The sequence below is a fragment of the Erpetoichthys calabaricus genome, chromosome 5 (genome assembly GCF_900747795.2).
Source record: "Erpetoichthys calabaricus chromosome 5, fErpCal1.3, whole genome shotgun sequence".
Taxonomy (NCBI): domain Eukaryota; kingdom Metazoa; phylum Chordata; class Cladistia; order Polypteriformes; family Polypteridae; genus Erpetoichthys; species Erpetoichthys calabaricus.
The window spans coordinates 153,797,388-153,823,427 of record NC_041398.2 but is presented as its reverse complement, the minus strand read 5'-3'; the positions used below and the strand labels follow the sequence as shown (position 1 = coordinate 153,823,427).

The window sequence follows — 26,040 nt, the reverse complement described above, 5'->3', positions numbered from 1 at the left end:
AGGGACAATTCACTCAGAGTTCCGTTTTTATGTATGGTACAGGGACCAGTCACCTGTACTGTTGCATCTGTATGGATGGAGAATCCCACGCTGAGTCTTTTCATACACTACTGTATCATCTTCAAGGGTGCTTTGGCTGTCTTTTCCAGCCTCTCCACTGCCTACTTCAACAGACTGATTGCCTGTAATAAAGACTGTACGAGTTGTAGAACGATCTCCAGCTTCCGTAAAGCCAACAGCCGGTGGTGGACGCAAGTTTCGCATGACCTTACCAGCTGTTCCAGAGCCAGTGTGCCTGCATCTTGTGTGGAGACTCCGTTGGGAGTTCCTCGGAATGCCTTTCGTCAGCCCTGCCTGTAACCAATCATCTGTGGGGATCCGACACACATCATCCATTCCCTTACCTGCTCCGGGGAGGGCAGTCCAGCCCTCTACCTCGCCCTCCTCTTTGATTGGCCCCAATAGGGGGTGAGAGTCCAGGCATTCCTTCTCTAGGACTTGTCCTTCGGAGAGCATCGAGCCCGGGCCTCGCAGTCGCTCCATGGATCAGTGTGTTTTGGGCACAACTGTGGATCTGGAAATTCTCCGTCTATGAAGTAGGTGTACATGAGAGACGAATAGTAATCCTGCCAGAGTGCAGACCGCTATCATGGATCTCTGAAATACAATCATCACAACTAACAAAGAATTTTGTACCTGTTAAATAAGACTGAAACCAATTTAAGACACTGCTGGAGAGACTCGCTCATTGTCTAAGGTGATTTATAAGGAAACTGTGGTCTGTAGAGTCAAATGCTGCACTCAGGTCTAAGAGAACAGATATATGACCTCTGTCCGCGTTAACCCACAAATCATTTACTGCTTTAACCAGTACAGTTTCTGTGCTATGATTTGTTCTAAAACCTGACTGAAACTTATTAAGAATAGAATGTTTATTCAATCAAGCATTTAACTGCTTCAAAAATGCTTTTTCTAGAATTTTGCTTAACACTAGAAGTACCAAGAAGACCTTCTGGTCCATGATGTCAAAGCCGTACTGACAAAAAAGAGATATCGGTATATATAACCGTCACCTTATCGTGGTGGAGGGGTTTGCATGTCCCAATGATCCTAGGAGCTCTGTTGTCCGGGGCTTTATGCCCCTGGTAGGGCCACCCAAAGCAAACTGGTCCTAGGTGAGGGATGAGACAAAGAGCGGTTAAACAAACCTCCTATGAAGAAAAACCATTTTGGACGGCGTTTTCCCTTGCCCGGACGCGGGTCACCGGGGCCCCACTCTGGAGCCAGGCCTGGAGTTGGGGCTCGATGGCGAGCGCCTGGTGGCCGGGCCTGCACCCATGGGGCTCGGCCGGGCACAGCCCGAAGAGGCAACGTGGGTCCCCCTTCCCATGGGCTCACCACCTATGGGAGGGGCAAAGGAGGTCGGGTGCAGTGTGAGTTGGGTGGTGGCCGAAGGCGGGGACCTTGGCGGTCCGATCCTCGGCTACAGAAACTGGCTCTTGGGACGTGGAATGTCACCTCTCTGAAGGGGAAGGAGCCTGAGCTAGTGCGCGAAGTTGAGAGGTTCCGGCTAGATATAGTCGGGCTCACCTCGACGCACAGCTTGGACTCTGGAACCAATCTCCTTGAGAGGGGCTGGACTCTGTACCACTCTGGAGTTGCCCCCGGTGAGAGGCGCCGAGCAGGCGTGGGTATACTTATTGCCCCCCAACTTGGAGCCTGTACATTGGGGTTTACCCCGGTGGACGAGAGGGTAGCCTCCCTTCGCCTTCGGGTGGGGGGACGGGTCCTAACTGTTGTTTGTGCGTATGCACCGAACAGCAGTTCGGAGTACCCACCCTTTTTGGAGTCCCTGGAGGGGGTGCTAGAGGGCATACCTTCTGGGGACTCCCTCGTTCTGCTGGGAGACTTCAATGCTCACGTGGGCAATGACAGTGAGACCTGGAAGGGCGTGATTGGGAGGAATGGCCCCCCTGATCTGAACCCGAGCGGTGTTTTGTTATTGGACTTCTGTGCTCGTCACGGATTGTCCATAACGAACACCATGTTCAAGCATAGGGGTGTTCATATGTGCACTTGGCACCAGGACACCCTAGGCCTCAGTTCGATGATTGACTTTGTGGTCGTGTCGTCGGACTTGCGGCCACATGTCTTGGACACTCGGGTGAAGAGAGGGGTGGAGCTGTCAACTGATCACCACCTGGTGGTGAGTTGGCTTCGATGGTGGGGGAGGATGCCGGTCAGGCGTGGTAGGCCCAAACGTGTTGTGAGGGTCTGCTGGGAACGTCTGGCAGAGCCCCCTGTCAGAAGTAGCTTCAACTCCCACCTCCGGCAGAACTTCGACCACATCCCGAGGGAGGTGGGGGACATTGAGTCCGAATGGGCCATGTTCCGTGCCTCTATTGTTGAGGCAGCTGACCGGAGCTGTGGCCGTAAGGTGGTCGGTGCCTGTCGTGGCGGCAATCCCCGAACCCGCTGGTGGACACCGGCGGTGAAGGATGCCGTCAAGCTGAAGAAGGAGTCCTACAGGACCCTTTTGTCCTGTGGGACCCCGGAGGCAGCTGATAGGTACCGGCAGGCCAAGCGGAATGCGGCTTTGGTGGTTGCTGAGGCAAAAACTCGGGCGTGGGAGGAGTTTGGGGAGGCCATGGAGAATGACTTTCGGACGGCTTCGAGGAGATTCTGGTCCACCATCCGGCGTCTCAGGAAGGGGAAGCAGTGCAGTGTCAACACTGTATATGGTGGGGATGGTGCGCTGCTGACCTCGACTCGGGACGTTGTGGGTCGGTGGGGGGAATACTTCGAAGACCTCCTCAATCCCATTAACATGCCTTCCAATGAGGAAGCAGAGCCTGGGGACTCAGGTGGGCTCCCCCATCTCTGGGACTGAGGTCACCGAGGTGGTCAAAAAACTCCTTGGTGGCAGGGCCCCGGGGGTGGATGAGATACGCCCGGAGTTCCTCAAGGCTCTGGATGTTGTAGGACTGTCTTGGCTGACACGCCTCTGCAACATCGCATGGACATCAGGGACAGTGCCTCTGGATTGGCAGACCGGGGTGGTGGTCCCCCTCTTTAAGAAGGGGGATCGGAGGGTGTGTTCCAACTACAGAGGGATCACACTCCTCAGCCTCCCTGGAAAAGTCTATTCAGGGGTCCTGGAGAGGAGGATCCGTCGGATAGTCGAGCCTCGGATTCAGGAGGAACAGTGTGGTTTTCGTCCTTGTCGCGGAACAGTGGACCAGCTCTATACCCTTAGCAGGGTCCTGGAGGGTGCATGGGAGTTTGCCCAACCAGTCTACATGTGTTTTGTGGACTTAGAAAAGGCATTCGACCGTGTCCCTTGGGGAATCCTGTGGGGGGTACTCCGAGAGTATGGGGCTGATAAGGGCTGTTCAGTCCCTGTACGATCAGTGCCAGAGCTTGGTCCGCATTGCCGGCAGTAAGTCGAACCCGTTTCCAGTGAGAGTTGGACTCCGCCAGGGCTGCCCTTTGTCACCGATTCTGTTCATAACTTTTATGGACAGAATTTCTAGGCGCAGCCAGGGTGTTGAGGGGGTCCGGTTTGGTGGGCTCAGGATTGGGTCACTGCTTTTTGCAGATGATGTTGTCCTGTTTGCTTCATCAGGCCGTGATCTTCAGCTCTCTCTGTATCGGTTCGCAGCCGAGTGTGAAGCGGCTGGGATGAGAATCAGCACCTCCAAATCCGAGACCATGGTCCTCAACCAGAAAAGGGTGGAGTGCCCTCTCAGGGTTGGTAGCGAGATCCTGCCCCAAGTGGAGGAGTTCAAGTATCTCAGGGTCTTGTTCACGAGTGAGGGAAGAATGGAGCGTGAGATTGACAGGCGGATCGGTGCGGCATCCGCAGTAATGCGGGCGTTGCATCGGTCTGTCGTGGTGAAAAAGGAGCTGAGCCGCAAGGCGAAGCTCTCAATTTACCAGTCGATCTATGTTCCTACCCTCGCCTATGGTCATGAGCTATGGGTAGTGACCGAAAGAACGAGATCGTGAATACAAGCGGCTAAAATGAGTTTCCTCCGCAGGGTGTCTGGGCTTTCCCTTAAAGATAGGGTGAGAAGCTCAGTCATCCGGGAGGGGCTCAGAGTAGAGCCGCTGCTCCTCCGCATCGAGAGGAGTCAGATGAGGTGGCTCGGGCATCTGATCAGGATGCCTCCTGGACGCCTCCCTGGTGAGATGTTCCAGGCACGTCCAACCAGGAGGAGGCCCCGGGGAAGACCCAGGACACGCTGGAGGGACTATGTCTCTCGACTGGCCTGGGAACGCCTTGGGATTCTCCCGGAAGAGCTAGAAGAAGTGGCCGGGGAGAGGGAAGTCTGGGCATCTCTGCTCAAGCTGCTGCCCCCGCGACCCGACCTCGGATAAGCGGGAGACAATGGATGGATGGATGGATGACAGTTGGAATAAGTCATTTTATGACCAGTATAGTACATTTCGGAAAAGATTGTTGCACTAATGCAACATAATTCATATTATTCATATTCATTCTGACGCCTCCTTGTGCTTGTAGTCAGTGACCATAGTTTTTTTTTTTTTTTTAAACCGATCTTGAGGATAGAATAGTACAGAGGTCAGTTCTGTGCTATATACAATCAAGTCAAGTCAAGTTGGGGAGAATACACTGGTATGGTGCGTTGCCGCACCCACCACACAACAAAACAACTGGGGATCCCAGTTGGCAACCCCCTAGGCAGACACATGGTCCAGTCCCACCCTCCGGAAATGACCCTCTATCTGCCACAGCCAAGTGTTACATGATCATTCGACCCAGGGAGTGCTATAATCTGAGTCTCATCATACGCTCATTGAAGGGAGTGACATCGGACACCATTGGAAGAAGCCAATCCGCTATAGCAACAGCTACTCCCCGAGTATGACAGCCATCAGAGCGACCAGACCAGTAAAAGGTGTATCCAACTACAGAGATCTGGCCAGTCCCCGGTCTGTGCACCTCAGCGAGTGCCACCACTGAAATGCAGCATGTACACAGCTCCACCGACAGCAGAAGATGATGCTCATTCGACACAAAGTCAAACCAACAGTACCCAAGGATTTTCCGAAGGGACACAGTACCACAGGAGTCCAGTCTTTGTCTGAGGTCACTGGATAGCGTCCATGTCTCGCAACCATATAGCAAGACAGGAAGCACCAGTACTCTAAAGACTTGGACCTTCGTCCTTTTGCATAGATATCGGGAGTGCCACACACTTCTTTCCAGAGACCTCATGAAACCCCATTCTCTCCCAATCCGTCTACTGACTTCATAGGAAGACCATCATTTTACAAAGTCAAGGAACATGGAGCCACTTTCACCTTGGTCACCAGACTCATGGAGACCGAGACAGTCCTCATAGCCAGCCCTGTAAGTGCCAGTGGCTGCATTGAAGTCACCCATGACCAGAGGAGTGTCACCTCATGGGCACCCATCAATCACAGAGCGAAGTTGCAAATAAAATATCTCTCTCGCCGAGACGTCACTCACTACAGTTGGAGCATACACTGAGACAACAGACAAAGCACCCAGGGAGTGCTATAATCTGAGTCTCATAATACGCTCATTGAAGGGAGTGACATCGGACACCATTGGAAGAAGCCGCTACAGCAACAGCTACTATCCAAGTATGACAGCCATCAGGGCGACCAGACCAGTAACAGGTGTATCCAACTACAGAGATCTGGCCAGTCCCCGGTCTGTGCATCTCAGCGAGTGCCGCCACTGAAATGCAGCGTTTACACAGCTCCACCGACAGCAGAGGAAGATGATCATCTTACTGGAGAGAGAAGATGTTCCATGCGCCTACCCATATGGGTTGCCTCAAATTAGGACCTGAGTGCTGCCGTGTAGCAGTCGACGCCTCAGCACCACACCAGTTCCGATTCCCAACAGACCTGACCCCATTGGCTCTCCGACGGTTTCGACTCTTCCAGGGATGGGGCTTCTGAGGGCATTCCCCCATCCCCATCATGATGCGGGCAGCCTTCCTATGGGCGGCTGCAGCAGTGCTACTCCCACGGAGAGCAAAAAGGAGTCCTTTCTGTCATCTCAGAGCGTTTTTTTTTTTTTTTTTACGATGGCTGAAGTGCCAATCCTGCAAGTTGGAGGACCGCTTGCAGGGCCGGATGCAGTTTAACCTCATACACAGGACCCAAATTCCCAAAATTTATACAATCATCAAATTCAAATGTTAACAGTTCCCAGTGTCTCTTTTTTGTCAGTGTGGCTTTGACATCATGGACCAGAAGGTGCATACTAATTCAGCGTGAGCAGGAACACTCAAGAATAAAACTGAATTAAAAAAAAAAAAAAATTCACATCTACAATCCTTCTCAGTCACGCACAGCACTCACACCCGTGTCCAGAGTTTTCCTAGTCCCAGTCTCGTTCACGCACAAGATCTGACACCGTTTTCAAATAGATAGTATGACAAAATAAGTTTTATACCACGTCTTTATCTGAAAATGGCATCAGATCAGGGGTTGGTTGGGGGGTTGTGGGACTGTGAACATGAATGAGAGAATAAAACTGAAAAAAAAAATGCTAACTTTGACAAGTAGTATAAATTTACACCGGCTGTTACAGACATAAATCAAATGTATGTTTTTATTGTATAATATTAACAATAAGAGCAGCTCACTACTGAAAACGATAAATTTAGGAAACTGCTGATATCTATCCCGCCACCTCTTCACTTCATATGTCTACATTTTGTCAATTATTACTAAAACATGAAAACATTTCTGTTTTAACGATGTGTTTACATAGATTGTTGTAGACAAAAAACACACATGAAATGTATGTATTCCAAATGACGATGTGTTATTTACCCTATACAGCTCCAGGTACTTCACTCCAAGATAAACACTGAGCACTGAGAACCTTCTTTGCAAAATGAACTGCGGCGGTGGGCGGGGGTTTGGGATATCAGGCTGCTTGCTGTTTGTGCTGATTGACACATTTACAACACAAAAGACACTGACGGAGAGGTGCGAACGGATTTAAAGTGGGCCAGGATTACAAGTTTTTTCGTAGGCTTTGGTAATTCTAGTGTTAAGAAAGGCAAATTAAAAATTGGTCTGAAGTTGTCAAAGACAGATGAGTCTGGATTATTTTTCTTGAACAGGGGTTTAACAACTGCAGTCTTTAGACTGTTGAGGAAGGCACCTATATCTAATGATGAGTTCATTGTGTCAATTATACTATCAAATAGAACTTACTAACTTAACCTATTAACCTATTATCAATTAGAACTTACTTAGAGAATTATTTGAAAAAGCCTGTTGGTACTGGGTTGAGGACGCAAGTGGAGGTTTTCAGTTGAGCAATTATTCTGCGTTGTTCGGGTAAATCTATTTCAGTGAAAAACTTTAACTCGCTTAAAAGAGCATGCAGGGGTTTGATAGGATTAACTTTGGGGGAATGTACAATATGTCTAATATCAGTTATTTTGAGTCTAAAAAATAAGTCAAAAGCCTTACAAATTTCACTAGTAGTGAAGGAGGTATTCCATTGAGTAAGCTTGGTTTAGAAGACGATCAATAGTTGAGAATAAAACTCTAGGATCACCAGCATTATTGTTTATAATTTTAGAGAAATAGAACTGCTCCTTAAGGGGGACTGCATTGTTATATTCACTTATTTGTGCCTTCAATATTTCATGGTGGATATTAGTTTAGTTTTTCTCCATTTACGCTTGGTTCTCCAGCCTGTTGTCTTTAGATCAGACACTCTTTAGTTCTTTCAAGGTATAATGGTGGCCCCTGAAGAAACTGTTAAGAAATCTTCCAGCACTATGTCAGCTGCAGCCTTTACATTTAAAAAAAAAAACTTACTGAATAAACTACTAGCTTTATTTAGGTAAGCACTACATTCAGACTGATTGTTTAGAATATTAGCAAACCTTGAAACTGTAGATGAATCAAAATAAATTAATTCCTAGTCATGAGCAGTTACCTTTTTTGGTCACAAGATCAGTCAGCAATTGCAGCAGCCAAGTCTGACATCACCTCTGACTTGAAGTCATGTATTCTGGTCAAATTTCCCTCTTGGAAATGAAGAGAATGAGCAGCGGACTAATAGACCCTGGTCAGCTCTCACTGTTAGCTTTGAAAAATACTGCTCATCCTCTTTATCTTCAAGAGGGATCGCTGTCTTTGTGAGTCTTCCAACCACACAGGACACATTTTTTCCTTTGCCTTATCCTTTTTCTTTTATGAAAAAATTAGGAGCTACAAAATAAGAAATATACTCAGGAGATATGCTATGAGACTGATAACAAAATGTTATACAGTACAGTATTCTTTTTTTTCTTAGTAAATCAGGACCAGATAATAGTTATCCTCAATTTCTTAAGGAGGTTATATGTACAGTCAGAGTAAAAAGTATGTGAACCCTTTGGAATTACAGTTATCCCTCAGTTATCGTTGGAGAGAGGTTCCAAGGCCGACCGCGATAACTGAATTTCCGCAAAGTAGGGACTTTTCAGTGTAGTTGACACATGAACAGAGATGTTAGCTAGTTCTAATGACTTCTTCAAGTCCTTTGCTGTCACTCTAGGGTTCTTTTTTACCTCATTGCTGACTTTGTGTTGTGCTCTTGGGTTCATCTTGGCAGAGCGCCCACTTCTAGGCAGAGTAGCCACAATACCAAATTTTCTCCATTTACAGTATCGACAACTTGCCTAACCGTCATCTTTGAGATGACTTTGTAACCCTTTCCAGCCTTATGTAGATTAACAATTCTCGATCGTAGCTCTTCAGACAGCTCTTTTGTGTGAGGCGTGATTCCCATCTGGATATGCTTTTTGTCAAAAGTTCAAACTTTATAGTGTTTTTTATCAATCAAAGTACAGTAATTCTAGGCCACACCTCTAAACTCGTTTCATTAAATGGACTCCAGGTGTGCTATATTCTGACAGCAATGAGCTTTTTAAAAAGTCATTAGCTTAGGGTTCACTTACTTTTTCCAACCTTCAGTTTCACAGTTTGAATGATTTATTGAATATGGTCAAAAATTCTCTGAAAATCTGTGTATCTTTAGTTACAGGAGATTGTGTTTGTTCACTATTGTGACTGACAGGAAGATACAACCATGTTTTATATGGGAATTAGACATATAGATAATTCCTAGGGGTTCACATACTTATTAATTCGTATGTATGTATTTATATATATATATATATATATATATATATATATTATTCACAGTGCATCACTTTTTCCACATTTTGTTATGTTACAGCCTTATTCCAAAATGGATTAAATTCATTTTTTTCCTCAGAATTCTATACATGACACCCCATAATGACAACATGAAAAAAGTTTACTTGAGGTTTTTGCAAATTTATTAAAAATAAAAAAACTTGAGAAATCTCATGAACATAAGTATTCACAGCCTTTGCTAAATACTTTGTCGATGCACCTTTGGCAGCAATTACAGCCTCAAGTCTTTTTGAATATCATGCCACAAGCTTGGCACACCTATCCTTGGCCAGTTTCGCCCATTCCTCTTTGCAGCACCTCTCAAGCTCCATCAGGTTGGATGGGAAGCATCGATGCACAGCCATTTTAAGATCTCTCCAGAGATGTTCAATCGGATTCAAGTCTGGGCTCTGTCTGGGCCACTCAAGGATATTCACAGAGTTGTCCTGAAGCCACTTCTTTGATATCTTGGCTGTGTGCTTAGGGTCCTTGTCCTGCTGAAAGATGAACCGTTGCCCCAGTCTGAGGTCAAGAGCGCTCTGGAGCAGGTTTTCATCCAGGATGTCTCTGTACATTACTGCAGTCATCTTTCCATTTATCCGGACTAGTCTCCCAGTCCCTGCCACTGAAAAACTTTTTTTATTTTTAATAAATCTGCAATAATCTCAAGTAAACTTTTTTCACGTCATTATAGGGTGTTGTGTGTAGAATTCTGAGGAAAAAAATGAATTTAACCCATTTTGGAATAAGGCTGTAACATAACAAAATGTGGAAAAAGTGATGCGCTGTGAATACTTTCCGGATGCACTGTATATATAATATGCACACACACACACACAGCTCGAAAAAATTAAAGTAACACTTCAAGTCACTGAAACCTCTGGGATATGAGACGCCCCCCAAAACAGGTGGAGGCCACTGACATTTTTCCCTCCTCATCTTTTCTGACTGTTTTTTCACTAGTTTTGCATTTGGCTGCGGTCAATGTCACTACTAGTAGCATGAGCCAATACCTGAATCCTACAGAGGTTGCACAGGTAGTTCAACTTCTCCAGGATGGTACATCAATATGTACCATTGCCAAAAGGTTTGCTGTGTCTCCCACCACAGTCTCAAGGGCATGGAGGAGATTCCAGGAGACAGGCGGTTACTTTAGGAGAGCTGGACAGAGCCGAAGAAGGTCCTTAACCCATCAACAGGACCAGTATCTGCTCCTTTGGGCAAGGAGGAACAGGATGAGCACTGCCAGAGCTCTACAAAATGATCTCCAGCAGGACACTGGTGTGAATATCTCTGACCAAACGATCAGAAACAGATTTCATGAGGGTGGCCTGACCCGACATTCTCTAATGGGCCCTGTGCTCACTGCCCAGCACCATGGACCTCAATTGGCATTTGCCATAGAATACCAAAATTGGCAGGTTCACCACTGGCACCCTATGTTTTCACAGATGAGAGCAGGTTCACCCTGAGCACATGTGACAGACATGAAAGGGTATGGAGAAGCTTTGGAGAACGTTATGCTGCCTATAACATCGTTCAGCATGACCTGTTTGGCGGTGGGTCAGTGATGGTCTGGGGAGGCATATCCATGGAGGGATGCACAGACCACTACAGGCTAGACAACAGCACCTTGACTGCCATTAGGTATCGGGATGAATTCCTGATGGAGGAATTGAAGCCATTGACTGGCCTCCAAGCTCGCCTGACCCAAATCCAATAGAACACCTCTGGGACATTATGTTTCTGTCCATCCGACACTGCCAGGTTGCTCCTCCGACTGTCCAGGAGCTCAGTGATGCCCTGGTCCAGACCTGGGAGGAGATCTCGTGGCCACCATCCTGTGCCACCACCATCTACTCAAAGTACCATGATGTTCCAGCATTGATGGATTAAAAGCCAGCAGTCAGCATGACCATCATCCTCAAGTCCTTCCATTAGAACCCTAAAAACAAAGAGGACTATTTCATTTATGTTAGGTAGAATGCCCAGAGGGGACTGAGCGGTCTCGTGGCCTGGAGCCACTGCAGATTTTATTGTTTCCTCCAGCCGTCTGGAGTTTTTTTTTTTTTTCTGTCTTCCCTGGCCATCGGACCTTACTCTTATTCTATGTTAATTAATGTTGTCTTATTTTAATTTCTTACTTTGTCTTTTATTTTTCTTCATTATGTAAAGCACTTTGAGCTACATTTTTTGTATGAAAATGTGCTATATAAATAAATGTTGTTGTTGTTGACACCATGTGTTGTCTCATTAGGAGCATGCCCCGATGTTGTCAGGCATGCATACAAGCACATGTGGGCCATACAAACTACTGAGTGCAATTTTGAGTTTCTGCAATAAAATTTCAGCAAAATCAACTACCTGTAGCATCATTTTTTCACTTTGATTTTCAGGGTGTCTTTGAATGCAGACCTCTGTAGGTTGGTAATTTCCATCAAACGATGTGGCATCATTTTGTTCCTAACACATTACCCAGTCCATATCACTATAAATATCCAGCACAATTTTGTTTCCCATTGAGATCTGATGTGTTTTCAAAGTGTTCCTTTCATTTTTTGAGCAGTTTATATATATATATATATATATATATATACACACACACTATATCTGTATATATACAGTCATATGAAAAAGTTTGGGAACCCCTCTCAGCCTGCATAATAATTTACTCTACTTTCAACAAAAAAAGATAACAGTGGTTTGTCTTTCATTTCCTAGGAACATCTGAGTACTGGGGTGTTTTCCAAACAAAGATTTTTAGTGAAGCAGTATTTAGTTGTATGAAGTTAAATCAAATGTGAAAAACTGGCTGTGCAAAAATGTTGGTCCCCTTGTAATTTTGCTGATTTGAATGCATGTAACTGCACAATTCTGATTACTTGCAACACCAAATTGGTGGATTAGCTCGTTAAGCATTGAATTTCATAGACAGGTGTGTCCAATCAGGAGAAAAGGTATTTAAGGTGGTCAATTGCAAGTTGTGCTTCCCTTTGACTCTCATCTGAAGAGTGACAGCATGGGATTCTCAAAGCAACTCTCAAAAGATCTGAAAACAAAGATTGTTCAGTATCATGGTTTAGGGCAGGGGTGTCAAACTCCGGGCCTGGAGGGCCGCAGTGGCTTCAGGTTTTCATTCTAACTAACCCTTTTCCTAATCAGTGAGTAGTTTTCAATGCTAATTAACTCATTTTCCCTTCATTTCAATAGTCCTGTTTTTAAGGATTCAGTCCTCTGAATTGATTTGTTTCTTCATTAAATGGCAGCCAAACAGAAATGAGACGTGAAATGAGCCAACAGATGACCAGCTAAACTGGGATTTCAAACTCCAACCAATTTCACTCCAAACAGTCTCTTAACGAGAAGCTGATCCTTGCTGTTAATTAAGCCCTTTATTTAATTCAATGGCTTGTTGCTGCTCTCATTCTGCCACAGCAGACATTTCCAAATCTGTTGATTTTTCTGTTTTTTCTAAGAACACCAACAAAATGTTTCAATGACCTGAGAGATCAACCTTACTGAGACCTTCACCTTTATTTATTTTCAGATATTGTGTGATGGGCAAAGGTGACCTGGTCATATGGTGGCTTGTTTGATGTCTCATTATTGTTTAGCTACTAATTAAGGAAGTCAAGTTAATTAAAACTGAAGCAAAAGAAGTTAATTAGCAGTAAAAATAGCTCACTAATGAAGAAGATGGTCCGAATGAAAACATGTAGCCACTACGGCCCTTGAGGACTGGAGTTCGACTCCTGTAGTTTTAGGGGAAGGCTACAAAAAGCTATCTCAGAGGTTTAAACTGTCAGTTTCAACTGTAAGGAATGGAATCAGGAAATGGAAGGCCACAGGCACAGTTGCTGTTAAACCCAGGTCTGGCAGGCCAAGAAAAATACAGGAGCGGCATATGCGCAGGATTGTGAGAATGGTTACAGACAACCCACAGATCACCTCCAAAGACCTGCAAGAACATCTTGCTGCAGATGGTGTATCTGTACATCGTTCTACAATTCAGTGCAATTTGCACAAAGAACATCTATATGGCAGGGTGATGAGAAAGAAGCCCTTTCTGCACTCACGCCACAGAGTCGCTTGTTGTATGCAAATGCTCATTTAGACAAGCCAGATTCATTCAAGTGCTTTGGACTGATGAGACAAAAATTGAGTTATTTGGTCATAACAAAAAGCACTTTGCATGGGGGAAGAAGAACACGCATTTCAAGGAAAACACCTGCTACCTATTGTCAAATTTGGCGGAAGTTCCATTATGCTGTGGGGCTATGTGGCTAGTTCAGGGAATATCATCGAAAATATATGGGATGATTTGAAGCAGGGTGCCTAAATTTATGCAACTGCCTAATTTTGTTATGATGCATATAGCATATTTCTGTTGATCCAATAAACTTAATGTCACTGCTGAAATACAGTGATCCCCCGCCTATCGCGGAAGTTACGTTCCAGACCCATCAGTGATAGGTAAAAATAGAAAGACTATATAAATAAGCATTTTTTGTATAGTTTAAGCCTTAAAATACCCCTCCCACACGCTTTAAACACATGTAAACTTATTAAAACACACTTATGATGTGTGTCAGGCCAAGGATATGAATAACATCTCTCTCTATTATAAAAAAAAAAAAAATCTTGGCAGGGAGACGAGGCTTGATCTTCTCAGAAAACAATTTGACATTCCGCGACATTCCCCTACTAATAATAATAATTTTAATAAATCTGCAATGTAGCAGGGGCGCAATAGCTGAACCACAATATAGCGGGGGATTACTGTACTACTGTTTCCATAAGGCATGTCATATATTAAAAGGAAGTTGTTACTTTGAAAGCTAAGCCAATGATAAACAAAAATCCAAGTTCCTGCTGCTGAAAAACATCCCCACAGCATGATGCTGCCACCACCATGCTTCACTGTAGGGATGGTATTGGCTGGTGATAAGCGGTGCTTGGTTTCCTCCAAACGTGACGCCTGGCATTCACACCAAAGAGTTCTAATCTTTGTCTCATCAGACCAGAGAATTTTCTTTCTCATGGTCTGAGAGTCCTTCAGGTGCCTTTTGGCAAACTCCAGGCGGGCTGCCATGTGCCTTTTACTAAAGAGTGGCTTCCGTCTGGCCACTCTACCATACAGGCCTGATTGGTGGATTGCTGCAGAGATGGTTGTCCTTCTGGAAGGTTCTCCTCTCTCCACAGAGGACCTCTGGAGCTCTGACAGAGTGACCATCGGGTTCTTGGTCATCTCCCTGACTAAGGCCCTTCTCCCCCGATCGCTTAGTTTAGATGGCCGGCCAGCTCTAGGAAGAGTTCTGGTGGTTTCAAACTTCTTCCACTTACGGGTGATGGAGGCCAGTGTGCTCTTTGGGACCTTCAAAGCTGCAGAAATTGTGCTGTAACCTTCCCCAGATTTGTGCCTCGAGACAATCCTGTCTCAGAGGTCTACAGACAATTCCTTTGACTTCATGCTTGGTTTGTGCTCTGACATGAACTGTCAACTGTGGGACCTTATATAGACCGGTGTGTGCCTTTCCAAATCATGTCCAATCAACTGAATTTACCACAGGTGGACTCCAATTAAGCTGCAGAAACATCTCAAGGATGATCAGGGGAAACAGGATGCACCTGAGCTCAATTTTGAGTTTCATGGCAAAGGCTGTGAATACTTACAGTGGTGTGAAAAACTATTTGCCCCCTTTCTGATTTCTTATTCTTTTGCATGTTTGTCACACAAAATGTTTCTGATCATCAAACACATTTAACTATTAGTCAAATATAACACAAGTAAACACAAAATGCAGTTTTTAAATGATGGTTTTTATTATTTAGGGAGAAAAAAAATCCAAACCTACATGGCCCTGTGTGAAAAAGTAATTGCCCCCTTGTTAAAAAATAACCTAACTGTGGTGTATCACACCTGAGTTCAATTTCCGTAGCCACCCCCAGGCCTGATTACTGCCACACCTGTTTCAATCAAGAAATCACTTAAATAGGAGCTGCCTGACACAGAGAAGTAGACCAAAAGCACCTCAAAAGCTAGACATCATGCCAAGATCCAAAGAAATTCAGGAACAAATTGAGATCTATCAGTCTGGTAAAGGTTATAAAGCCATTTCTAAAGCTTTGGGACTCCAGCGAACCACAGTGAGAGCCATTATCCACAAATGGCAAAAACATGGAACAGTGGTGAACGTTCCCAGGAGTGGCCGGCCGACCAAAATTACCCCAAGAGCGCTGAGACGACTCATCCGAGAGGTCACAAAAGACCCCAGGACAACGTCTAAAGAACTGTAGGCCTCACTTGCCTCAATTAAGGTCAGTGTTCACGACTCCACCATAAGAAAGAGACTGGGCAAAAACGGCCTGCATGGCAGATTTCCAAGACGCAAACCACTGTTAAGCAAAAAGAACATTAGGGCTCGTCTCAATTTTGCTAAGAAACATCTCAATGATTGCCAAGACTTTTGGGAAAATACCTTGTGGACTGATGAGACAAAAGTTGAACTTTTTGGAAGGCAAATGTCCCGTTACATCTGGCGTAAAAGGAACACAGCATTTTAGAAAAAGAACATCATACCAACAGTAAAATATGGTGGTGGTAGTGTGATGGTCTGGCGTTGTTTTGCTGCTTCAGGACCTGGAAGGCTTGCTGTGATAGATGGAACCATGAATTCTACTGTCTACCAGAAAATCCTGAAGGAGAATGTCCGGCCATCTGTTCGTCAACTCAAGCTGAAGCGATCTTGGGTGCTGCAACAGGACAATGACCCAAAACACACCAGCAAATCCACCTCTGAATGGCTGAAGAAAAACAAAATGAAGACTTTGGAGTGGCCTAGTCAAAGTCCTGACCTGAATCCAATTGAGTTGCTATGGCATGACCTTAAAAAGGCGGTTCATGCTAGAAAACCCTCAAATAAAGCTGAATTACAACAATTTTGCAAAGATGAGTGGGCCAAAATTCCTCCAGAGCGCTGTAAAAGACTCATTGCAAGTTATCGCAAACGCTTGATTGCAGTTATTGCTGCTAAGGGTGGCCCAACCAGTTATTAGGTTCAGGGGGCAATTACTTTTTCACACAGGGCCATGTAGGTTTGGATTTTTTTTTCTCCCTAAATCATAAAAACCACCATTTACAAACTGCATTTTGTGTTTACTTGTGTTATATTTGACTAATGGTTAAATGTGTTTGATGATCAGAAACATTTTGTGTGACAAACATGCAAAAGAATAAGAAATCAGGAAGGGGGCAAATAGTTTTTCACACCACTGTATGTACATGTGCTTTCTCAGTTTTTTTATTTTTAATAAATTTCCAAAATCTCAAGTAAACTTTTTTCATGTTGTCATTATGGGGTGTTGTGTGTAGAATTCTGAGGAAAAAACTGAATTTAATCCATTTTGGAATAAGGCTGTAACATAACAAAATGTGGAAAAAGTGATGCGCTGTGAATACTTTCTGGATGCACTGTATATATACAGGCAGTCCCCGGGTTACGTACGAGATAGGAACTGTAGGTTTGCACTTTAGTTGAATTTGTATGTAAGTCGGAACAGGTACATTACTTTAATAAATGTTGTTGTTGACTGACTGTAAACAAGTGCTCTGCCAATGAATGATGGAGTTTCACCTCTTTCTGACCTTTTTATTATTTCTACTTTATTTTCAATGGTGATGTTTTTTCTCTTCTTTACTGTAGCACCAGCACTTGCATCAGATTTGTGTTTCAGAGACATTCTTGAAGGGTGAAGACAAAAGGTTAAGATGAGCTCTTCTGTACAGCACTGTACACGCTATCACAGCAGATTAGGCATATGTCGTCAACACATCTGATGTATAGGGTGGTCCAGATCTAATTATGCAATTTTCATTACACTATAACTTACTCAGTTTATTACATAGAAAATAGCCCGAAAAATCCCGGCCCATCGAGAAGTGTGCGAACTGACGACAGGAAGAATCGTCTTCGCGCCGAACTGGAATCGTCTCCGCATAAATCAAAGTCATCCAGACGATCTGGATCTGCAGAATTAGATCTGGACCACCCTGTACTGACAAGAGACAACTTCCTGCTATGTGCGTAACAGTACAAGTAGGCTTGCTATTGAGAATGAATGGGGGCAGCAAGGGGTGGTTCATCACCAGCCCACATCAGTCGCCTCCACTACAGTATGCTGCCTGCAGTGTTCGCCGCACCACCACCCCCATTCAACACGCAACCATCCGAAGCACACTACAATGCTACCCCCTGCCTCCCCGTTCACCCTCAATGGCCTCCGTTCAACCACAACAGGGTCACCACTTGCAGCATTACCAGCTGCCCACCTAGAACGAATGGGGCAGCCGTGTGTGGTGGGCGGGCGGGCAGTGAAACCGCTTGCCGCTGTGAGCCGCCCGACGAACACTAAACTGTGCGAGCAGCGAAATCAACCCCCTCCAGCCTCCGTCCAGCCACTGCTTGTAGCATCCCCGGGCTGAAGATGACAGAGCGGCAGTTACTGAGGCGCATGCGTTGCAGCTGCGGCCCCGTTCGTATGTCGTAGGTTGGATGTCCGTAACCTGGGGACTACCTGTGTGTGTGTGTGTGTATGTATGTGTATATATGTGTGTGTGTATATATATATATATATATATATATATATATATATAAAATCAATGAGTAAAATATATATGTGTGTGTGTGTATATAGTTTGTGGCCATTTATTTTGTTTGTGGTTATCATTTTGTCTTTCTTTTGTTGTTTGGGGCATGACAGCTCGGTGGTTAACATTGCTGCCTCACTGCTCAGATCTCATTTTTGATCACAATATTTGGTCCAGGATAGTACCCTTTTAGTAGGACAAGAGCTACATATTTGTAGATCTTTAACTACATATTTGTGGAATTTTTTTGGTTTTACATTAACTTTTCATATAGTGTTTAGTGTATATACATAAAACATAACATGTTTTTGGCAAAATAAAAATTTGCTAAATTGTCTAGTAATCGGACTACTTTACTGCACTCATATTGCAGTAAGGGCACCTAGTAAAAATGAAGCTGGTTTTGTTAACCATAACAAAGGAAATTCCATTAATGTACAAGTCATTTGCATGGTGCCATGCAGGTGTTTCTGTATCACTTCATAGGGGACAAAACTCATCGACTGTGTTTCGTTGGTGAGTGGTGCTCAGTGCTTCATGGGATGTAGACCTCCCTGCAGTCCTTTTGTTGTTTTGTGTTGTTTCTTTCTAAACTTCACAGTGAACTTTCCCCTCCCCACATATTATTCTCTTCCACTTTTTGATGTACACATATTTTCATGCTAGAATCCAAAGAAAGTTTTATAAAAGAGAACCCTGATGTGGAATTTTTTATTTGTGGAGTCTGCATGGGGGTGTTGCCAACTAGGATCCCAAGCTGTTTTGTCATGTGGTGGGTGCGGCAACATGCCATACCACTGCATGCACCCCAAACTGATACTTAATATGTACTTTATTAATAGTTAAAAATTATTTGAAGATTGAAAGGGGTTGCAAGAACAAATAAAGTTTGAGGTACAAAATTACAGAACACAGTTTAAAGAAATATGGTATAAAATACAAAGATTGTATAAACATAGTATGCAGAGTGTTTCTAGCGTGAAAGTAAAAAGTACAACTGAAAATGCCCATGAATTAATGCTGAATGCCAGGTGATTGTTGGCAATCTGAGAAAGCTCCTTACTTATTTCAAATAAAAAAAATAAAGGATAACTGCCCAAATCCATAACAGCTCAATAACTTCACCATTGCCTAAAAACAGTTGCCTTTATTCCAAGAACTACAAATATTTGCTTTTAGGTCTGATTATGGTAAACACTGGGTTTAATTTACGGTTTTCTTGCATCTATACTTCCGTTTTCCACATCTTTAAGCAAGTACTGAGAAGGCTGCTATATAATATGGTAAAAGTCACAGCCTTTAAGAACTTTGTTGGCAGAGCTGACTTAAAAATCAATCCTGATTGTTAAATTTTCACATGGCTTATTCCTTTTCTTGGCGTGAGCTCACTTTTAAACTACAGAAAATGCCTGAGTATCATGTACGTTGTACAGCTGAAAAAATGTTAATCTGTGTAGATCTGTGCTTTGTAAGACACCTTTAAAAGCAACTGCATTTGACCAAAGGACCTGTGGAAAACTATTCAGACATTTACACAGCAAATGATGAACTTTTTATTGTGCTGTGAGAATAAAAATAAATAGTTTCAGTAAAACATTATATACCTCAGGTTTCTTTCAGCACTGCAAGAAGTGGTCAGAGTCAAAAATGTAAACAACAGTAGTGCTTTATTACAGATCAGACACACACAGGCCAAGCTCCATTTTTTTTTTCTGAGGCAGCTGGAGCTGATGGTCCCAACTCCAGGTTTACAGAAGTCCAGCAAGTTGAAGTCATGCATGAGTACAAAGCTGTTAAAAATTGATTAGTAAGTGCTGGATCACCATATGTCAGCTGTGCAGTCATTTCTGGGCACTGCTGTACATAATTTTGAAAAACGATGTAAAAGCATTTCTGAAATCTACTGAGGATACAGAGAGATTTTCAGTGTCATGCTTTCAAAAGGTTCTGTAGCAAAGTGCTGTTAAGAGAAAAAACCTCCATAACAACAGATTGTTTTAATGTTTAGCACTGGAATCCCTGAAGCCTACAAAAAACTTGTAATCCCAGACCACCTTAAATTCCTTCGCACCTCTCCATCAGCGTCTCTTATTTTTGTAAATGTGTCGATCAGCACAAGCAGCAAGCAGCCTACTATCTCATCCCGCCATCACCGGAGCTCAACTCGGTCAAAAAGTTCTCCCACCTCAAGTCTGTTTATCTGCATGTGAGGTGCCTGGAGTTGCATAGGGTAAATAATATATCGTTATTTGGAACATGCATTTCATGTGTGTTCTGTGTCTACAACGATCTATGTACAGTAAATGTATAATGACAGGAAATGTGAGAAATGCAAAAAATGCTGAACAAATACCTAAAATAGTACTAACGACAAAATTTTGACATGGAGTGTATAATTTGTGAAGACTGAAGTCCAAATATCAAATAAACACTTTCACAAAATGTGTAAGTATATCAAAACAAGTGTGATTTTATTCAAGAATATAACCAAAGACAAAGAAATCGGGTTAGGGTGTGAAGTTGATACGACCGCTTGGGTGGCACAGCGGCAAGAACTGCTGACTCATAATCAAGAGGTCATGAGATCGAATCCGGGCGCTCTCCAGAATTACCATTTTGAGTAGTAGCTGCTCTTATTGTTACTATTGTAGAATAAAAACATACATTTGATTTGAGTCTGTAAAAGCCGGTGTAAATTTATGGTACTTGTAAAGGTTAGCGTTTTTATTATTCAGTTTTATTCTCTTATGTGTGAGTTGATGTTTCTTGCAGCTAGGGCTTCTGTTCACTTTCTCCAATGTAGAACCCTCATACACATCTGAGCTCACTTCTGTTTTAGCACATCTTTATTTGAAAACAGCAGTGTCAGATTGGGGGGAGTCCGAACATGACTGAGAGAATAAAACTGAATAAAAAAAAAAAACCAGCTATTACAGACTCAAATCAAAAAGATAAGTTTTTATTGTACAATAGTAACAATAAGATAAGCTCACAACTCAAAACGGTAATGCTGGAGAGCGCCCAGATTCGATCCCACGGCCTCTTGATTATGAGTCAGCAGTTCTTACCGCTGCACCACCCAGATAAATAAGACTTGAGCTGGGAAATCTTTTTTGCCCGAGTTGAGCGGCGGTGGTGGGGTGATGGGACAGCAGACTGCTTGCTGCTTGTGCTGATCGACACATTTACAACACAAAAGATGCTGAAGGAGAGGTGCGAAGGAATTTAAGATGGCCTGGGATTACAAGTTTTTTCATAGGCTTCAGAGATTCTAGTGTTAAAAAGACTAAATATGACTCTTGTTATGTGCATGAGAAGTCAAGGAGGGCATTGCTGATACCCGCCTGGAAATACTAGCAGCAAAATTGCATTCTTTTTAGGGTTTTTGTTTTTAACTGTCATAATATTGCTGAATTCCAAAAGGAAAAGGTTGCAGGTTAATTAAAATTGTGTTGAAAAGCAATTGTATAACAAGAATATATTTTAAAAATCCTGAATTAAACTTGTCTTGGACACATGTTGTACTGTATATATATTAACACTAGAATTACCAAAGCCTACAAAAAAATCATATTCTTTCCTCTGCATGTCCTGGAGTACAAAAGAAACACCCCCATGGGCAAGATCGGGAAAAAAAAAACATGCGGTCACTGATTACAAGTGCAAGGAGGCATGCAAATGAATATGAATAACATGAATAATGTTGCATTCGTGCCACAATGTTTTCCGAAATGTACTATAAGGTCAGAAAATGAATAATTCCAAATATCATATATACATGTGTGTCTGGTTTTTTTTGTCAGTGCGGCTTTGACATCATGGACCATAAGGTGCATAGTAATTCAGCGTAAGCAGGAACACTCAATAAAACTGAATAAAAAAAAAATTTAAGTGATGGTGAGATACGAAGAAGGCAGATTCACCAGTGTTTGTGTGTCAGCTTTTATCCCTCCAGATCAGAGAATTTCCAGTTCCATTGTCTCAAAACAACACTTACATCTACAGTTATTCCCAGTTTCAGATACAAACTAACAGTGTCAGATCTGGGGTGGGTGTTGTATCGTGATTTACACCGGCTGTTACAGACACAAATCAAACATTTGTTTTTATTGTATAATATTAACAATAAGAGCAGCTCACTACTCAAAACGATACATTTGTGGGGGAGCTGGATTTGAACTCGCAACCTCCTCTGGATTATAACTCCGCAGTTCTTACCACTGCACCAAGGAAGCTGTTGTATTGTACTTGCACCTTTTGTGAAAGTGTTTATTTGATATTTGGCTATCAGCCTTCACACATTATACAGTTCATGTCTACATTTTGTTATTTATGACTAAAATGTTTGTTTTAACAATGTGTTTACATAAATTGTTGTGGACACAGAACACACACGAAATTATTTCCCCTTACAATTCTAGATAGCTCACTACCAGATAATCAAGGCCTGAGCTGGGAGAACTTCTTGCCCCTTTTGCAGCGGTGGGGGAGAGGTGGGTGGTGGTATAGCAGGCTGCTTGGGCTTATCAACACATTTCCAAGACAAAAGACACTGACGGAGAGGTTCGAAGGGATTTAAAGTGGGCCGGATTTACAAGTTTTTTCGCAGGCTTTGGTAATTCTAGTGTTAATTTTGTTTGAATTTCTTGTGCAGGTCATTACCATGTCATTTCTTAATACTTACAGGTATGAATTCCATTCTGGTGTATGTTGGACATGAGGTACTTCATAACTATTTTCCCTTCCAATGGAGAATGTCAGATGGCCAGTCTCATGCAGAGCACCTTACACAGAACCTGCTAGCAACTACAATCTGGGTTTTTATTTCATATTTGTTATACAGAAAGAACATATTTTGGAAGATCTAGAATCCTGGCACCTGCAATGGAGATACTGAAATGTCATTTTGGAATTTTAGAAGTTTATCAACAGGAGAAGGCGCTTTTAGGCCTCATTGAATTGTACACATTGTGTGACAACAACTGTTATAAACAAAAGTTTAATTTTTAATCAATTTCTTACTCCCTTGTCTTTTTCTAAATAATATATTCATTTATACAGTACCCTTATTTTGTACTTGTTAATAGCATGACAAAACCTGTAGTTGAGTGTTTTACAAAGGATAGATTTTGTACGTACTTTTAATATGTAAAAACCATACAAACAATAAGCAAAATGATAAATTTAAAATTGCTGAGAGTGTAATATGTGTACCATGTATACAACAGGATGTATAAGTGAGCACAGTGAAATAGACAAGGTTTTAAAGGGAAGTGACTTATGAAAATGTTAAACATAAACATTCAAAAAATGTAATTTTGTTAAAATAAAGTGAATGTCTTTAATCTTTTGAACAAAACTGTCTTGACTATAAATAAAAAGAACTTTCAAATCACAAGTACATGTTACAATTAAATAAATAAAATTGTAATTTATACAAGACACAGGTTCTGAAGAGTTAAAACTAAACCAGAAAAAAGTATCAACTGTAGAAAAAACAGAACTTTACATGGCACACAATGCAGTGGGGTGACATCAGCCATCGTCGACTGCCAGCTAGTACAACGTTTTCTAAGTATTCCAGAAATGTGCGCATAGTGTAGATCTCTGTGAACTTAAGACGTCTCACATTAGTTACCTTCTTGGTTGGTCAAGTTGTTTGAGAAACCCATAATGGCATCAGCATTTCTTAATGAAATTGTGACAATTGTTTGGGCGACAGGACTTAGACTGATAAAATTCATAATAAGACAACATTTGTGACAAAGCCCAGCCAGGGGGACAAAAAATCCACACCAACAGTAACAGTTCATGGCGTTAGGCCTCTGTGGTACCGTATGCACTTTGTGTGCTGGGAGACCTAGAGAGGTAGTTAATAGGCGGAGGTGCCAGCACATGACAGAAATTTGGCGTTAGTGGATGCTGGGTAGGCCAAACGTGAGCCTGGGACGAGATTCTAAGCAGCCTCCAGGATAGTTGGGACAAATACTCAGATGGCAGGAGAAAGACAGGATAAGGAAGTGTAGGTGGTGATTCTAGTAACGCGGACAGCCATGACAGATTTATTACTAGATAGAACAGATTTCACTAGTGGTATGGTCAGACTCTGGGTCAGGTGGAGTGTATCACTCAAGACCACACTATCTAGTGTGGTGCAAGTGCTGTCTCACTGAATGGCAGAACCAGAACAGTCCCAAATTTACCCAATCCACAGCCAATCTTGTGTTGGCCATGTGCTTCTCCTTGTTTTGTTCAGCTGGCTATCTCATTGGCCATTAAAGGCAGCATGCCATTAACTAACATCTTGCTCTCTTTCATGTAGCCACATGCCAATACACATTCCTCTTGATTTAAAGAGACAGTACAGGCAAAAAAAAATGAATCCTCATGTAAACATATTAAAAAATTATTGCAATTATTAAGCTACATGAGATCGAAATGAGAGTTATTGTCGTTCTTTGCTGTGAGCATATGAAAAGTTCCTGAAGTCTGTCCCTATGTGGAAAGTAATGACAGCAAGAGGTACACTTTAGTACAATCGTATCTGAAGCACAATCGTCTCTCTGTAACTCATTCCCCGATTAAGTGGATAATACGAAATAGTTGTCATTAATTATGCGCCCAGCTTTTACTAATAACTGAATTATTATGGCATATAAAATACCTAATCAGAGGCCAAAGAATGTCTCATTGCAGCGCAAACTTAATAGTAAGCGCTGTATATGATACATATTGTGAGCAAACTCCTATTATATCTGAGAACCTTGCAAAGATGCCTCCACAACATTCTGCAAGAATAAAGTAGGGAAGACACTGGCAGCATCTTTCAATGTGCACTTTCTGAACCACTGGCTGAGCAATTTCTTAATTAGGAACACTACGTCTGTCTTTTTACTGAAGATTAATAGTTAAATGGATGCTGATCTGTATTTTTCTATTTCTTTATTAAGCAATATATTTCCATGCATTACTTAAGTTTTTTTTGTGGCATTGACTTAAATATATTTCAGTATCATGCTATACTTCAGTCCAAATATAAAATATGGTTTCCATATTTTGATGACATATTTGTGTATGACAGATTTGTGTAACTTTAATGCCCATAAAGGTCTGCCTGTTGCAGAATGTATTTTGTATCATTATCTAATATATTATGTCCGTTAAACCTGTTAATAAGAATGAGCTAATAAACTCACTGCAACTGCATTTCGTCTCAAGTTATGGTCCACTGCTAGTCCACAGCTCTGGTGCACATGACAACAACGCCAAGCCTGAAAGTTAGTCCTGTTACTGTAAATCCGTACCTTTGAGACCAAATCAGTACGGGATCGGCCCAAGGTCAGAGCACACTGCAACTGACTCAGTGGGCCTTTACAATTGTGTTTTGGTGTGCCCAGTAGCCATGTGGTGTCTCCCTTGATTTGCTTATTCCTCCTTTGTGTTTATTGGGGATATCTCTGGCCTCCTTGGTATCATTCTGAAAGTTAAGATGCCATAGCTCTGCTCCAGTGATCAGCCATGAATCAGGCTTGCACTTACTGCAAAAAGCCTCTTTTCAAAAACTGGTATGTTTTTTGAATAAAAAAATAAGGAACAGAAGCTTTCCTTTTCACCACAAAGTTTACAGAGAAGGAGATGCCAATTTAGTTAGAGCAGTTTTGTACAGGATATCGAAATGTTTAATGTTGGAAATGAAATTGGTGACCCTCACAGTAACCCCAGAACCAGTCCAATCACACAGGGGACATGTCTTGGCTCAAACGTCTCTCAGGAATATTTCTGTAGCACCACTTGAAACACCATCAAAGATAAATTTGCACTTAGCCCAACTCTGTCCTTTGTGTCTTCGTAGTGTGATAAAGAGTTGAACAAATAGTTTTCGAATGTAGCATCAGCACTCATGGTGGAAGCTTTTGGTGTAGCTTTAAAAGCAACACAACCTTATACAACACTGGGGCTGCACATCTACAAACATACGTTAGCAGACCTGACTGACCATCAGAAACTGAGAAAAGTTCATTCAAGCTGACAAAAATACTCCCAGTTCACATTATTAAAAACTCAATCCCTTGCACAGAGGCACCTGAATGAAAGAAGGTGAAATGAATGCCTTGCTCTCAAGACTCTGGGAGAGCTGAATTTGATGACATTAGGAAACCAACATGTGTGAGGAGTAAGGA

General features: G+C 42.7%; 1 protein-coding gene across 2 annotated transcripts in view; it reads left to right on the top strand.

Moving 5' to 3' along the window:
• The window catches only part of hgsnat (heparan-alpha-glucosaminide N-acetyltransferase), a 379,450-nt gene extending 354,615 nt beyond the window's left edge, over positions 1-24,835 (top strand). For both annotated transcript variants that reach the window (XM_028802147.2, XM_028802148.2), the window contains exon 18: positions 22,547-24,835. In XM_028802147.2, the coding sequence (XP_028657980.1) occupies positions 22,547-22,728 (182 nt within the window). In that variant the 3' untranslated portion in view covers positions 22,729-24,835. The remainder of the gene's footprint in view (positions 1-22,546) is intronic.
• The last annotated feature ends 1,205 nt before the right edge of the window (positions 24,836-26,040 follow it).